The sequence below is a fragment of the Hyperoodon ampullatus genome (genome assembly GCF_949752795.1).
Source record: "Hyperoodon ampullatus genome assembly, chromosome: 16".
NCBI classification, from domain to species: Eukaryota; Metazoa; Chordata; class Mammalia; order Artiodactyla; family Ziphiidae; genus Hyperoodon; species Hyperoodon ampullatus.
The window spans coordinates 11454315-11471307 of NC_136929.1; the positions used below are offsets into that span (position 1 = coordinate 11454315).

Consider the following 16993-nt stretch of genomic DNA (forward strand, 5'->3'; position numbering starts at 1 on the left):
CAAGACGACGTTGCTGGAAGCACATTAAAATGCAAAATTTTACAGAATCAAAACCCCACGTTCTGGAATCTGAGAGCTAAACAAAGTATTGAAATAGTGTCTTTATGTCATTATATCAAATAATTTAAAATCAGTATCACTTATTTAAATTCTTAGTTTCAAACGACAAATATACGCCTACGACGTGCAAAGCCCTGTTATGCCGCGGGCCTGAACCGAAGATGATGCAAGTAGTGGTTCCAGCCCTTGAGAAGTGTGTGATCTATTTGGAAGGATAAGCCTGCAAAGTTATACAATAATGTGCGTAATATTTAAGACAATAATAGAACTGTCAAACATCAGTACTGAAAATATTATTAAGAATTCTGAGGATGGAAAGGGAATACTTTAGTCAAAGGCTTTATATTGGAAGGGACACACACAGCAGGTTTACAAAGGTGGGTGCACTCCCTCTAGAATGGTCAAAGGTAACCCAACGATGCAACACTGCATTGGTGATGGTCCAAAGCCATTCCCATAGCTCTAGGGAAGCCAGCCTGAACCTCAGCTCCAGTTGTCACTGCCTCCCAGGGTGTGTTTGTCAAAAACACCAGATTTCTGGGCCCCCATCCTGCACAGGTTGACTGCCCAGTTCTCTGATAAATTCATGTAATGGGTCTCAAGGAAGTCACATGAATGGGGGAGAGGGAGAGTCTATTTTTGATGGCAGCTAGTTTGTGCAATTACTGATGGGCAATTTACTGGAAGTGTGACTGATTCACTCCTTCCCACGGCACTCAGGTGTTCCCAGTCCTTACCGTCTGCTTTCTCGATGTCCTGAGAGAAGGTTCTGTGACCTCGGTTCTGCAGCCTCAACAGTTTCTCAACATGTCCCTCCTCAAGGAGTTGGCCAGTTCCCCAAAGCCACATCATCCAGGGCAGAGGAGTCATGGTGGTGATGGCCACTGAGAGGGGACCCTGTGGCAGGGCCCTGGCTCAGCGGCAGAACCATGGGATGGATTCTGAGTCCCCAGCTCCTTCCACCCGAGCACTGCTGAAGCAGGAAACAGGGAACTCTCCACAGTGCGGCTAACCCAGCCCCACCTGCTTAGCTTACTGCTGTACATGAGACAGTCCCAGTCAACATGCTGCAACACGGTTATTTCTTAACTCTAGGAAATCCAAATTAAGACAGTGTAATCATAAAGAAGAAGAATTGCTAGACATTGTTAATGTACAGATCATAAAAACTGATTTTTTAAAAAAATAAAAAATACTGTATTTTGAAAAACAGGTAAAAAATATGAAATTCTTAATGGTAATGCAGTAAGGCTCATATTAACTACTATACTTACATAATTTATCTGGCTAGATATGCATGATTAAAATCTCTGTTACTGCCTAATAGTGAAAAATTTTAGTTTTTGTTACAAAGCCCAGGAGACTGGAATTTCATTTTGCTCAAAACTCAGAAAGTATTACATTAGCAAAAATCAGTAAAATCTGACATAATAGTATAAATCATTAAAAACACCATTGGTAAATGGATTTGTATTTACAGAATCTCCACGAATAGGCAATGAAGACGTTTTTACAATATTTATTAAGATAACAATTTTATAAATTGAAAGACTCAGAGGCACATAGTTTAAAAGGCCAATACCATGGGAATAATGAAGTCAACACAGAAAAGAAGACATGAACAGTTACAACCAAGACAAGATTTTTTTAAAAGCCACATCCCCCCAATACACATCATACGAATTATCCTTCAAAATTACCATAAAAAGTTACTTCCTTCAAAGAAAAATAATTCTTTCCACCTACCAAGCCTAGAAAATCCTATTTACAATGAACTGTCCTGTATTTCATCAGTATTGTTTAATATAGAAGTACTGAACATTCTACAGCTATTATATTTACAAATGCACATAATATTTAAACTTGCTCTTCACTGAGAACAACTGAATATATACTTAATCAAATCACAATACAGATGTTTTAGTGTTGATAATACATTCTGTGGAGACAGGTGTATGGGGAGAGCTGTATTTAGAATTATGTTGTTTCTGAAGGATTACTAGGCCAGTAAGTCTGATAAAACTCAAGGTAGTCACAAAAACAGGTCTTTGTTGATGAAGAATTTAATTTATTTCTGTTTTAACTGGACACACGGGGCTTCTTCAGTCAACCTTCACCACACTGTATATTTTGGTAACAAACCAAAAGCATGCAAAGAAGCCAATTGTTCCTATAAAAGAAAAAACAAAAATAAATCCTTTTTCAAAGGCAGCTTCATGATTTACACAAAAATACAGGCTTAAAATGATTGGTTCCTTAAAAAAAGCCACAAAACTATAAATCATTACTTAACAGGAATATACCACAGATCCATGAACTTTTTTTGAAAAATACAGAACTAATTCAAATCAAATTTCTTACAGAAATTGATAGAAAAAACTTTTTATGCTGTAAGATTATTGAAAGCTTTCTGTAATATATTCTTTTTCTTATTACATGGAAAAGGCTAAAATTGAAGATGAAAAGGATGCCAATTTTACTTTTCTATTTAAGAATATTTTCATTTTTTTTCCCCACGTCTTTTTTGGGAGTATGATCACTTTACAATGTTGCACTAGTTTCTGCTGAATAACAAAGTGAATCAGCTATATGTATACATATATCCCCATATCCCCTCCCTCTTGCACCTCCCTCCCACCCTTCCTTAAAAAACTAAAAACCGAACTACCGTACGACCCAGCACAGCAATACCACTACTGGGCATATACCCTGAGAAAACCATAATTCAAAAAGAGACATGTACCACAATGTTCATTGCAACTCTATTTACAATAGCCAGGTCATGGAAGCAGCCTAAATGGCCATCGACAGATGAATGGATAAAGCAGATGTGGCACATATATACAATGGAATATTACTCATCCATAAAAAAGAAATGAAATTGAGTTATTTGTAGTGAGGGGGACGGACCTAGAGTCTGTCATACAGAGTGAAGTAAGTCAGAAAGAATATTTTCTTATCACAAAATGGAAAACTGCCATTTAATTAATTCAACACATGATATGAATGGCTTAACTATCAGAATATCAGATTCACAGAGTAATTAAATGGGGATATTTTCTAAGTACAGTTAGCGGGAATGATCAGTTTTCAAAGAATTATAATAAAATAACTCAAAAAGATTTTACAAAGTGTTGAAAGTGATATGATTAGAATAGTAACAAAGGCACACCCCCTCTGAAATGAGAGGTGGTATGGTACTGGACGACAGAGCAGCTCTGTCATGAGCTGTGTGAATCATCTTTGGATTAGACACCTGGAATCTCCAAGCCCATTTCTTTATCTTATTTAAGAGGGATAATTTTATCTGCCCTATCTCCATAGACTGTTATGTAGAGTAAATGAGATGATTCATGAAAAAATACATGCCTTAATTTTCAGGTATTTTCATCCCTCTAGATTCCAAAAAATCTGAATGCTAGACAGGTGACAAAAATGAGGCTCCAAGGGGTTATGTTACGTAACTGTCTAATGGCCTGTGGCTGGTAAGAAAGGCCAGAATTCAAATTCACTTTTCCTGACTTCAAGTGTAGTATTCTTTTAAACTATACCATGCTTTGATTTACTAAACATAAATTCAGAGACTCTGTTTCGCAAGAGAATATATACTAAATTGTGAAACTAACACATTTTTAAAGCTGAGGCATAGCTTTTTTTCCAAGATTACCCCGAGAAATAGTCAATAGGTAGGGGTGCAGAAGAATACAGAAGGAGATATATACATGCCCCTTGTGGAAGTTTTATCTTTAAAGTTCCAACAGTTTTCACCATTGTTTTAAATGCAATATAAACAGAAAGTATTAAAGTAGATTTTCTAAGTCAAGAGACTATACATGGGCCATTACTACAGAAGTTATGAGTGTTATTATTCTCACATCATACATGTACCGAGTACCTACTCTGTGCATGGCATGCACACTGTGTGTGTTTTGGAGGACACACAAATACACCTTTTGGATATTCAAAGGGTCATTATTAAGACTTGGGAAGAGGTTGGGGTTAATTTCAGAAAAGTAATGGTGAAAACATAAATATATTTAAACAATCTTATGGTTAGCAAGAACTTCAAGATAATAGAAGGTATTTTAAGATGAGAAAAAACATTTTATCATCATACTAGAAACCCTAAGAAAGTTAAGTTTATTTTGTTCTTAACAAAATACTTCTAGTATTTTATTTTTTTCTTAATATTGAATAGATATAGTGTACATACTAAAAGTGGCATCTTTCCTTATGTGACAGAACAATTATTTTGTCTTGTATAATAGACTGACTTAAATAAAAGGTGTCAGTTCAGAGTCCTGAAATAAATATTGGATGCCCCCACTTTAGAAAAATGCAAGATAGTGAAAGGGCTCAGCACTCCTATGTAGAGGACCTTTTCCACAAAGTGAAATACACTAAAAGTTACTGGCTTAACTGGTTGATTCAATTTGATGTGGCTCCAGAATTTAGATTACAAAATGTGTTTTACTCTAAGTAAGGAAAAATATGACACTTTAAAAATCAAGAACAATAAAGTTCAGGTGATGGTTAAATTATCTTTATAACATATGCCTGGAAAAACAACAAGACATTCACCAAGATCATTATTTTTTGTGTGTAGCAAGGAATAAATTACTCTATATATGCATGCATGGACACAAATACAGATGCACAAAAACAGTAATCCTTGTTTCACAGGCTATGACTGTTTTACAGACATTTATTAATTAAGACTTATGGCTATGGACCTAAATCTATCACATAGCATCAAGATATGCACCCCCCAACTCCTACCCCACTATGTCTGACCAATGAATGACCTGCAGTACAGAATTGATGTAAGTGCCTAAAGCTTGTTACATACTGACACAGCAAGAGGGACACTTCAAAACTCTACCTAATTTTCTTAAATGTTAACAGGTGAGTAAAAAATAGAAAAGTTCTAATTTTTAGAAAGTTTTTTTCTGGGACTTCCCTGGAGGTCCAGTGGTTTACTCCGTGCTTCCAATGCAGGGGGCACTGGTGTGATCCCTGGTCGGGGAACTAAGATCCCACATGCCATGCGGCCAAAAATAAATAAAAACTTTAAAAAAATTTTTGTTTTTTTAAGTTTTTTTCTTTTTGACTCCTATATTTCCTCACATAGCATGCAACACAATCTTAGATAAAATTTTAGATGTACATTTTTTATGACAAAGAAAGGTCCCCCCAATCTTTTTTTTTTTTTTTTTGGTGTAGCCCTTCCACAAATGCTGACCAAGCACCCACAGGGCTCTGAGATACAGAAAACTTATCTAGGTGGACAGAGAAGATATACACATAGAAATACCAATATAAAGCACACTGTATCCCATTAGGTACTTGGATTTTAAAGTGGAGATATAAACCTGCAGTTTAAAACTTCTAGAATAAGGGATGTCCTATGATTATCTTTTCTTGATATCATTTATTCTCAATCTCATTTTGACTTCACTGCCTCAATTTCTACTTACTCCTAAACTTAGGTAGTTAGAGCTTTTTATGCTATTTCTGAAATGAGCAGAAGCAAGACTGTTCCATTAAGAGATGAACAGGGGAAAACCTTGAGAACCACTGGTTGAGATGCCCCTGTACTTGCAGCACAACAATGGACCCTGTTTAGTCTTCTCCCTTAGGTTCTGTTTTCTCACCTTCGGTTTACTGATATTCACCTCACAGGGAGGCAGACCAAACTATGCTTAGCTGCGCTCAAAACTAAATACAGGAGCACTGAGTAGGCACAACTTTCATGTAATTGTAATTTGCCTAAGAACTTGTAATTTGGATGCAAGTTAAAATAATTGTAATCTGCCTAAAAACTTATTAACTAAAAATAACTCATTCTAATTCTTACCTGTAAAAAGAAAGAAGATCAAAACCATTATCATGGTATAACCAAAGTACAGAATTGTACTTGCTGTTCCTGTGATTTGCAGTTTTGAAAAGAAGTAGTGTATTGCATATATTAAGAAATAAACTGCAGTAAAGCCACTGGTAAGGAATGAACGCCATTGCCAATGATAATCCTGGGTAGAAAAGAAAAAAATGAAAGATGAAGAATTACTTTCCAATTAATAGATAACATGTAGTAAAGTTATAAAGCAAACATAGCTAAGTGAAATAGCACCCCAAACCTAATTTTTGCTATTGGTTCCAGTCTCTTTCTCACACTGAACTTTGCCAATTTCCCTCCTCACTAAAGGTGCTGAGAAGCATCCTCTACTTTTGATGGAACTACTTAAAGACTGGCTAAAAACGTTTAGAAAAATCTTAAACAGTTTATGAATAATGAAGCATTAGGCTATATTTTAAAATGTATGTTTCCCAAAAAGAAAAGAAATATAGGAAGAGCTTAGTTACATAATTCAAAATTAGTTATTACTTATAGTCTAGTCATCTCTATATTAGGAAGAAGATTATCCTCAAAAAAAAACCCTGGTTGAAACCCATTTTTAGTTATTACTAACAATTTATATAAGGTAGGTTTTTAAATACAGCTTCTCTTACTTCTACATAAAGTGGCTTACAGCTTAGCAGGAGATCTTCTAAAAGATACTTCACTATCTTACCCTTTGGAATATGTAAAATATATATATATATTTCAAAAGCACACCAAGATCAGAAAATCCTAAAGAATCCACACACGAAAACTACTACAACTAATAAAGGAACTCAGCAAAGTTGCAGGGTACAAGATCAACATGAAAATCAGTGTTTTCATATACTGACGATGAACGATCCAGAAAAGGAAGTTTAAAAAATTATTCCATTTACAGCAGCATCCAAAAGAAAAAAATACCTAGGAATAAATTTAACCAAGGAGGTGAAAGACTTGTACACTGAAAACTACAAAACACTGCTAAAAAAAAAAATTAAAGATGATTTAAATAAATGGAAAGCCATCTGTTTTCATGGATTAGAAGACTTAATATTGTTAAAATGGCAACACTCTCCAAAGCAACCTACAGATTCAATGCAATCCCTATTAAAATTCCAGTAACTTCTTAGCAAAAATGCAAAAGCCAATCCTCAGAGTCAAAGGAAATTGCAAAGGGCCCTAAAGAGCCAAAATAATCTTCAAAAAGAAGAACAAGGTTGGAAGACTTACCCTTCCCAATTTCAAAACTTAATACGAAGCCATGGTAATCACAACAGCGTGGTGTTGGCATAGAAACAGCATATATACCACTGGAACAGAATTGAGACTCCAGAAATAAACCCACACATCTATGGGCCAATGTGTTTTCAACAAGGTTGCCAAGGCCATTTAATGAGGAAAGAATAATTTCTTCAACAAAAGGTGCTGGGAAAACTGGATAGCCACATGCAAAAGAATGAAGTTGGACCCCTAACTAATACCACATACAAAAATTAATTCAAAATGGATCAATGACCTAAAACTATACACTTGGAAGAAAACATGGGGGTAAATCTTCATGACCTTAGATTTAAGCAATGAATTCTTAGAAACAAAAGAAAAAAATAGATAAATCAGACCCTCAAAATTAAAAGTTTGGTGCAAAAGACATCATTAAGAAAGTGAAAAGACAGCCTACAGAATGGGAGAAAAAATTTACAAATCATATATCTGATAAAGGTCTAGTATCCAGAATATAGAAAGAACTCTAACAATTAAACAAAAAGATAAACAACCCAACTTACAAATGGGCAAAGGAATTAGACATTTCACCAAACAAGATACCCAAGAAAATATGCTCATCATCATTAGTCATTGGGGAAATGAAAATCAAAACCACAGTGAGATACCACTTCACACCTTCTAGGATGGCTATACTTTAAAAACCCAGAAAATAGCAGGTATTGGCGAGGATGTAGACAAACTGGAACACTTGTGCGTTGCTAGTAGGAATGTAAAATGGTGCAGCCACCGTGGAAAAAACAGTTTGATGGTTCCTCAAAAAGTTAAACAAAGAATGACCGTATGACTCAGCAATACCACTCCAACATATATACCCCAAAGAACTGGAAACAGGTACCCAAATAAATATTTGTACACGAATGTTCATAGCAGCACTATTCACAGTAACCAAAAGGTGGAAACAAACCTAATGTCCATCAATGAATGAATGAATAAACAAACTGGAGTACGTCTATCTATGCAATGGAATATTACTCGGCTATAAACAGGAAAGAAGCACTGATACATGCTACAGTGTGATGAACCTTAAAACATTCTGCTAAGTGAAGGAAGCCAGACACAAAAGGTCACACATAACGTATGATTCCATTTACATGAAATATCCAGAACAGATCAATCTGCAGAGACAGAAGCAGATTGGTGGTTGCCAGGGTCTGAAGGGGAGAGAAGAACGGGAAGTAACTACTTAATGGGTACGGGATTTTATTTAGGGTTGATGAAAATATTTTGAGACAGAGACAGTGGGTGCACAACACTGTATATGTAGTAAGTGCCACTGAATTGTTCACTTTAAAATGGTTGATTTCATGTTATGTGAACTTAACCTCAATTTTTTTAAAAAGCGTCTCAAGTTTAACAAAGTCAGATTTTATCTCCTGTAGAGAAAACAACTATAAAAGAACGCTTTAACACAATCTAAATCTTTAAAAGTCACCTTAAGGACACCAACACACACCACCATGTTGCCAAGTATATAACTCATAACAATGTAATCTCTGAAATGTCTTAATAAATTTTTCCACTTAAAATGTTTATTTTCACTAAATTTTCAGTCTACAAGTGTCTGTATTACAAAAAAAGAATATTAATTTTAAAGTCAGACAGTTAAAGAATAAAAATTCAGCAAAATGTGTTATTCTCAGGAAATTAACATTTTAAAGTTAAGCTCTAAATAAATAAATATACTGAATTAGGATACTATCTTAATTCAATCTTAAAGAAGGCTACATTCGATTTAGGAATACAGGTCAATTTCTACCTTAGTAACACCTATTTACAGAAATTACTTCAATTACAGTTAAGTCCCCTACATGTGAACCTTCAAGTTGAGAACTTCCAAAGATGCGAACGTGCATCTGGTTCCAGCAAGGAACCAGCACCTGAGCCATTAGCGTCAGGCGTGAGCGACATTGCAGCTTGCCCTCCGTCTCCTGTTGCTGACGATCCTTCAGCTCTACCGTCTCCCACCTCCTCTCCCTCCACCAGTCAGTAACTCTTCTTGCCCGTTCACTCGATGCCAGCCCTTGTACCCCAACTGCTGTACCGTACTACTGTACTTTTCAAGGTGCTGTACTGTAAGATTAAAAATGATTTATTTTTTGTTTGTTTTTTATCCATTATTTGTGTGAAAAGTATTATAAACCTATTACAGTACAGTACTATATAGCCGACTGTGTTAGTTGGGTACCTAGGCTAACTATGTTGGACTTATGAACAAACTGGACTTATGAACGCGCTCTTGGAACAGAACTCGTTCGTATGTAGGGGTCTTACTGTAATAGTATTCAAAGTGGCCTTATGCCAAATTATAAATACTGTCCACAAATTAACGTAATTGAATATTGCTAATACATACCTCTGCACATAGGTGGAAATAGCAAAGAAGTATAGTTGCTTCAGAACAGGTAATAACCAAAATGATAAAGACCAGGAACAGGAAGCCAAACATGTAATACATCTGGTGTGACCTATAATCAAACATGTCAAGATGAAGCTATAAATATTTTCTCTTTGACACAGTAAATGACACAATCTTCTTCTCATTTTTCTTGAACTGAAAATGTTTGCTTTTTCTCCCAACTAATCAAAGACAAATTCTCGTAGATTTAGAGGGTGATGGGGCGGGGGCGGGTCAAGGGGAGGAAGAATGCAGCAGTGCTATTGGACTCTGCCCTCCTGTGCAGGGAGGACCTAAAACTCTTATGTATTCAAATACGCTTAGCCCGTCTGTCTACTGGTGAGTCAGACAAATTTGATAAAACGATTAACGTGAAGACAGAGCCAAACTAAGAAACGGTTACATTTGGTACATATTGTTTCTTATCATGTATGATAAAAATCAGGTTGAATCTGGAAAAAACACTAACAGTCAGGAATGAAAGACAAGTTCTAATCACTAAAAAGCTCCAATTTAGTTCTGACAATGCTACCTGGAACCTTGGTACTTTCTGTAACATATGTCAATGCGATCAAATAAGGATCATGATATACTGCAATGTACACACCCTAACAGTGAGGCTCAAAATTGCCACTATGTGCTTTCCCATTCGAACAAGAAATCAGAGAATGAAGGGATCTTGGGATAAGTAACGACTTTGTGATTTCTTTCTCCCCGCTTTGGCTGTGCCATGCGGCTTGTGGGATCTTAGTTCCCCGGGCCCTCAGCAGTGAAAGTGCAGAGTCCTAACCACTGGACCTCCAGGGAATGCCCAAGAAATGACTTTGAAGGTTGTCTAGCTCAACCCTTCCTCCAATGCTGGCTTGAATACCCTCTATCAAGAGCTCAGAGCATCTCCTCTGAAGCACTACAGATGACTTATTAAAGAGCACAGATTTGGAGAGATTTAGGTTAATTTTCTGTCATACAGAAAATGTAGCTGTGTGACACAGGCAAATTACTTAACCTCCAAAATCTCATTTTCACCTCTGTAAAATGGGGTAATACCCACTTTACAGAGGTCTGAGAATTAAGTAAGAGTAAGAAATAATAAGCACTTGATTAATAATAACTTATCACAATTATTCTTTCTCACACTGAAAAGATAAAATAACCTTTTGTCTCTTAAGATTTCTGAAAATTGGAGAATGGCTTACATTTATAAGGTATAAATAGTAATCCATATAAACAAAAAGAGAAAGCTAGTACTACATCTAATGGGAATGGGAATAAGAGGACTTGACTTAGTCCTTAGCTTACCAGATACTATTCAGGATGAAGAAAAGCTGTATAAAGATGCACCCAAAGGGCAAAATCCCTCCCATGATAATACCAGGTAACGGCTTTGTGTAGAAGGACTGTTCAGGAATTTGACGTGGAATCTGATTGGTTCGAACTGGGTGTTCAATGGCCTTCAGAAAAAAAACAAAAGAAAGGATGCATAATTATATATCTATAATCTAGTACAGAAAGGAAAAAATTCTTCTCTGTACTAGATTATTTGCCTGCTTTTTCTACGCTTCCATGCTGACACGAATGGCAATACAAGTCTACCTGAGTCATTCAAGTGACATCTGTACTTAGAAGCAACAAACCAGATACCATCAGGTACAATATTCAGTCTGTCTTCTGGAAAAAGCTACCACTGTTTCCAGCAGTGATCCAATGACGAATGGCTTTAGACAAAGTAAGAAACACACAGGAGGAGATAATATAGTACTCAGAAAATAGTACTTAATAAAAAGGTAGAGTTAAGTGTTTCCTTTTAATTACATACTTGCGAAGAAATCAGCTGGTTCTGAAACCGTGGTCAATGTATTTTTTTTGGAGATGGACAAGGTCATCTTTATTAAAATTGCTCAATTTTACTAAGACTTAAGAACACGAAGAAGATAATGAATGGCTCTATGAAGCTTTATAATCCTAAGTTATTGGTGATGTTCTCAATTATTCTCCCTTTCGTAACACATTACATGGTAGTATAAAAACAAATGGAACCTAAAGTACCTAAACATAGTTACATAAGAGGAAAAAAGAGTACATATGTAGAAATTCATTTCCTTGCAAAAAAAGTTCAAAAACATACTTCTATAGTTTTTGTGATGACATATCAAAATTTAAAACTTGATATTCTCATTGAGATTATACTCCTGTGGACTAGATTATTTTACATGTAGGTATATGTGTATATAGGCAGAGAACCACTAAATCGTTCTTCAACTTTTATATTTTTAAACTTTTAAGTACTTATTTAATCTATGTAATTAAAAAAAATTTCAAACCATATCAGTTTACTACTTATGCTATATAGATTTTAAGTCATAAATTAAACAAAATGCCAAAGAACTGAAAAATCTTTTAGTAGCCTGGCATGGTAGGTGCAGTGGAGACTCTGAAGTCTCTTCAAAGTCAAAGTAGGTAAGTTTCTTCCAAGGTTTTTCCAGGTCCCCTCACAAAGTGTACTACACTACGTAATTGCTCTTAACCTTGTGGAGATACTTTCAGAGGAGAGCGACGATAGTGGAGTTAGAGGAGGACACTGAAGGATTCTCATTTTCCTCTTAGCGTGAGGGGAGAAAGGGGTCAGCAGAGGTGGAGGCCGCAAGACGGGAGGGAGGGCCTGAGGCTTGATTGTAATATTTCTTAAAATCAAATAGTAGCAGGTAAGCATATAAAACTTATTCCAAAGCTACATATTAAAAAAATTGCTACTCTTACTGTATAGTCACTGTTCTTACAGCTTCACTTCCTAACCCATACTCAGTTTTACCCAGTTTACTTAGTTAAGTAATATAGGTTAGAAACACTTATGGCTAAGAAAAAAATGTATGTACTTTTTAGGTTAAAAAAAAGTAGTAATTTATTTTTAATGTAATACATTCAAATTTTTCATTAGTTTAAGTTAGCATTTCATTTCCTATTAATCCATTTAGTTTCCACTTCCATTTACTTACAAAACTTTGAAATCTAAGTTTACATCCATAGCCTCTCTCTACCACACTCTTCTGAGTACTATTTTAAGAATGACTGCAGTCAAACTAGGAAGTCATCAATTTTCTATGAAATCCAGATCCCACAGGACTAGTTTGTATCTTTTAGATACCTATGTCTTTTAAGGTGGCATATGCTAATTTCCACAGTTGAGATTCATTTGAATAAGTTAACACCTATAAACTTACATTCTTCTTAAAACCAAAGTATGCACCAATAAATGTTAGAGGCACAGATATGCAGAACCAAAGAGCCAATATGGCAACCAATGTCCCAAAAGGGATAGATGCTGAAGATCCTTCTCCCCAGAGAATCAGATTCATTATAAAGAAGTCAGCAAACACAATCCTGAAAGACACAATAGGTTTTTGGGTAAAACCTGAGGTGGAAGCAAAATGATATAGTAGCAATCATATGTAGTTAATATCACGATTTCTGTGTTATACACAAGGAAAGTGGAACTGCTGAGTCATAGGGTATGTGAATTTAAAACTTTAGTAGAAACTGCCAAATTGCTCTTCAGATTGGTTTTGCCTGACTTAAGCTCCTACCAGCAGCTTATGAAATTTACCTCTTTCCATATTTTCATCATGCTTGGAATTGTTAACTTTGTTGTTTTAATTTGCATTTCCTACTGACAACTGCAGCTGAGCATCCTTGTGTTTGTTGGCTTTCTAGGTTTTACCTTTGGTGACTTGCTGGTTATATTCACTGTTCGTTTTTCATTTGGGTCGCAGGGCTTTTGCAAAGTCACGTATGTGAGTTATTTATATACTCCAGCAACTAACTCCTTGTTAAATACCTTTCTCCTAGTTTATGACTTTTAAGAACCCAAACATATGTGTACTTTGTCCCTTTCAGTCTTTCTTCTATGAGTACATTTTTAAAACATGGCTGTAATAATACTATAATCACTTCTGTTTTTAATGTTATCAAAGTGATCAATTTTTTCCTTTACCTTTTGTGTAACTTAAGAAAGCCTTTCCTAACCCGAGCTCGTAAAAATACTCTTCTAAATTTTTGTCTAATTGTTACACCCGTTACATTTAGGTTTTAATCCACCTGGAACTGATTTCATGTGTGTGAGGTAAGAAGAGAATTTTTCTCCCTTCATGTGGACAATCAATTGTCCCAGCATCATTTTACATTGTTCCTCTGGTTCGTGATGCCACGTCTAGCATGCTTCTGTGTATACATGGTCTACTTCTGTGTTCTCTATCCTGGCAGCCACAGGACCTCTCCAAATGCCTTTGCAATACTTGGTCTTCTCATCAGGTAACATGGTGAATTTGTATGTATCTCTAACAAGCTTTGTAGACTTGTCATATGGACTGTCCCTATTTTGAGAAGTTACTTCAGGTGCTGCAAAGTTTTTCTGTTGCTAATACTCCTGTGAATACAGTCTTTTCCCCACACAACTACCACTACCATTAAGATGTTTCACTTGCTACTGGTGGTATTCATAATCTTGAAATATTAGCTGATATCTAGCCATTTTGCCAAACTCTTTTACTAATTCTACAAGTTAATAGCTCAAATTTATTTATGTTCTCTGTATACAAATTATGTCACCAATAAATAATAATGCAATCTCCACCTTTCTTTTTGTTTCATGTCTTAATGTAACTAGAACTTAAATAACTGAAGCCCTTAAAAGTGATTTATGAAAATGTCTCTGGTGTTTCATCATTAAATGATGTTGGTTTTGAATCAGAGATGAGATTTTTATTAATAGAAGGGAGCATTTCTCTCTCCATTAAATTCTTTTTAAATCTGGAAACAATCTTTAATATTATCAAATGCCATTTTGCTGTGCCTACCGCAATAATTATATGCAGGTGCTTATTTATAAAAGAATTTTATGAACTGATTTCATAGTATCAAATGGTCCTCCTTTTCCTGGACGAACACCAATTCCCTTTGCCCTGGGGACGTGGGTGCTTGGCTCTTCTTCTCTCTACTTACCTCATCATCCCCTGGTGAACACCTGTTTTTAAGGGTGGGATGAAGACGATAAATCAGAGAAGGTTTGATCAGAGATGTAAAAAACTAGCATAGGATAATTTCTGTGAAGGCAAAAAGGAAGGAGTTTCGAGGAAAAGGTATTCCAGTGTTACACAATGTAAAGAGGTAAAGACACGGAAAATGGTTTCTAGATTTGAAAATGGGAACATCTTTGGTAACCTTAGAGAGAAGTTCACTAAAGTGATGTGGGAAAAAGATTATGTGGGCTTACAATGTAAATATATGCTAAGAAAATCAGAGTAAGGGAGTATAGACTATTTTTTCAAGGCATTTTGTTGAAAACTGAAAAGAAATAAAGACAGTAGACGAGAAGATGCTTACAGGAAGCTCTTTTTAGAATATGGGAAACGTAAGCATATTTGTAGGAAGAGATGAAACATGTGACCAGAACACAGAGAAAGAGAGAAATGGATTATGTCAGAGATTGGGGGGATGTTTGAAAGGCAAGATTCCAAAGGAAATTGTGGCTGACAGTCTTGGTAAGGAGGGGCACTTTTTCAACTGACAGCAGAGGGAAAGAAGACAAAGGACATGGCTTGAGGAAAGCATAAGAATTTGAATAGAACATGAATGGCTGAGAGGCGTGTGAATCTTCAATGGAGGTGAAAATCTGAGACTATTTAACCCAATCCTGTATAAAAATGCCAGCTCTTCTTTCATTTCTGGCCTGCAAATGGGACAGTCCTGGCTTCAAGATTTAACCCTTGGCCTCCTTTATTAGTGCTGATTGTTCAGAGGCCAGTTCTCGCCCTCCATTAATCTGTGAGCAGGGGATAAACTGGGTTCTATTTCTAGGACCAGACACACATCAGATACTTGATATCAGAAGCTATCTTCCAAAGCACCACAGATGTTTTGTTTTTTTTATGTTGGTGGTTGTTTTTTTCATTTTTGGTATATGTTACTCTAATCTAATTAATGGAATACGCTTAAAAGTAGCTATACTTACGATAAAAATCCGAAAATGTATGCCTGCCTGAACGATCTTCAGGTGAGGATTCATTTCTGTGATTAGGTCAAAAACTTTATATGCAGCCTTACATGACAATATGCCAGACTAAGAAACAGACTTTTAAGAAAAGGAATATAAAATTTCTCATGTCTAAAGGTACCCTTTCCAGATAAGACATGTAGTTGCCATTCTGCAAATGTTTATTAAATATTCACTATTTAAAAATTACATTCATTTTCTTGGGTACACAGAGACAGAAAAGATTAGACTCACAGGACAGAAATTCTGGGAACTAAAATATGACTATGTCAAGCAAGTTATTATTGAAAATTCACTTACCCAGGACAAAGAAATGATGTTAGTAAAACGTTTGTTTTCCACTTCTCACCTCCAAAGGCTGTAGAAGAAAACAAAAGTGGCATTAACATAGAGACTTTTCTTCGAAGCAAACCAAATATCCATACCTCAGGTCTGGTACTGGACAAATTAACAGACAGCACTGGGTGCCTATTCCTAGAAAATGACCCTAGCAAATGTCCTAATACTCCCTAATCAAATGATCCAAATCAGAGATGCACATCACAGGACTGCCCTGGATAAGTCCCGCTCTAAAGACTGTTTCAGCATAAAATAAATCTAGTGTCAAAGGAAAGTCATCCAAACCAGTTTTCCTTTTCTAATCTTTTTTTTACCTTCAAAACAAAACAAACCCTTAAATTCTAACCCAGTTTTAATTAATGGGACTAGATGGAAAAAGGGTGCACTGCAGATTCTCGTTTATCTTGAGGTCAGTTTCAGAATTTGTTATAAAACTAGGAACCCTCAAGCCTGACATGCAACACACTTCAATGTCCATAGTAGGTCTGAGTCTCCAGGATGCCTCCAGCACTGTAGTTCCAGGTAGGCCGTGGGTGGCGGTGGGGAGATCAGTGTGTAGGATCAGGTGACCAAGAAGAGTAGAAGGGTTACGGCCACCTGACAGAACAAATTTACTTACAGACGTTTTACTCTCCTTTGCCCTTCTCTAATTTTTTTTCCCCACTTTAAAAAAGCAGTTAAAAACTTAAGTCTCGGGCTTCCCTGGTGGCGCAGTGGTTGGGAGTCTGCCTGCCGATGCAGGGGACGCGGGTTCGTGACCCGGTCCGGGAAGATCCCACATGCCGCGGAGCGGCTGGGCCCGTGAGCCATGGCCGCTGAGCCTGCGCGTCCAGAGCCTGTGCTCCGTGACAGGAGAGGCCACGACGGTGAGAGGCCCGCGTACCGCAAAAAAAAACAAAAACAAAACCAAAACCAAAACTTCAGTCTCTAAAGTAAAACAAAAAGAAATACCCCTCTGCTCCTGGTTTACAAGGTGGAGATAAAACTG

General features: G+C 36.3%; 1 protein-coding gene across 1 annotated transcript in view; it reads right to left on the reverse strand.

The window, feature by feature from the left end:
• Positions 1 to 1563: 1563 nt before the first annotated feature.
• The window catches only part of TM9SF2 (transmembrane 9 superfamily member 2), a 45049-nt gene continuing 29619 nt past the window's right edge, over positions 1564 to 16993 (reverse strand). The window contains exons 11-16 of the mRNA XM_079721612.1: positions 15967 to 16024; positions 12839 to 12998; positions 10920 to 11071; positions 9579 to 9690; positions 5918 to 6089; positions 1564 to 2230 (exon numbers count right to left, since the gene is read on the reverse strand). Of these exons, the coding sequence (XP_079577738.1) occupies positions 2163 to 2230; positions 5918 to 6089; positions 9579 to 9690; positions 10920 to 11071; positions 12839 to 12998; positions 15967 to 16024 (722 nt within the window). The 3' untranslated portion in view covers positions 1564 to 2162. The remainder of the gene's footprint in view (positions 2231 to 5917; positions 6090 to 9578; positions 9691 to 10919; positions 11072 to 12838; positions 12999 to 15966; positions 16025 to 16993) is intronic.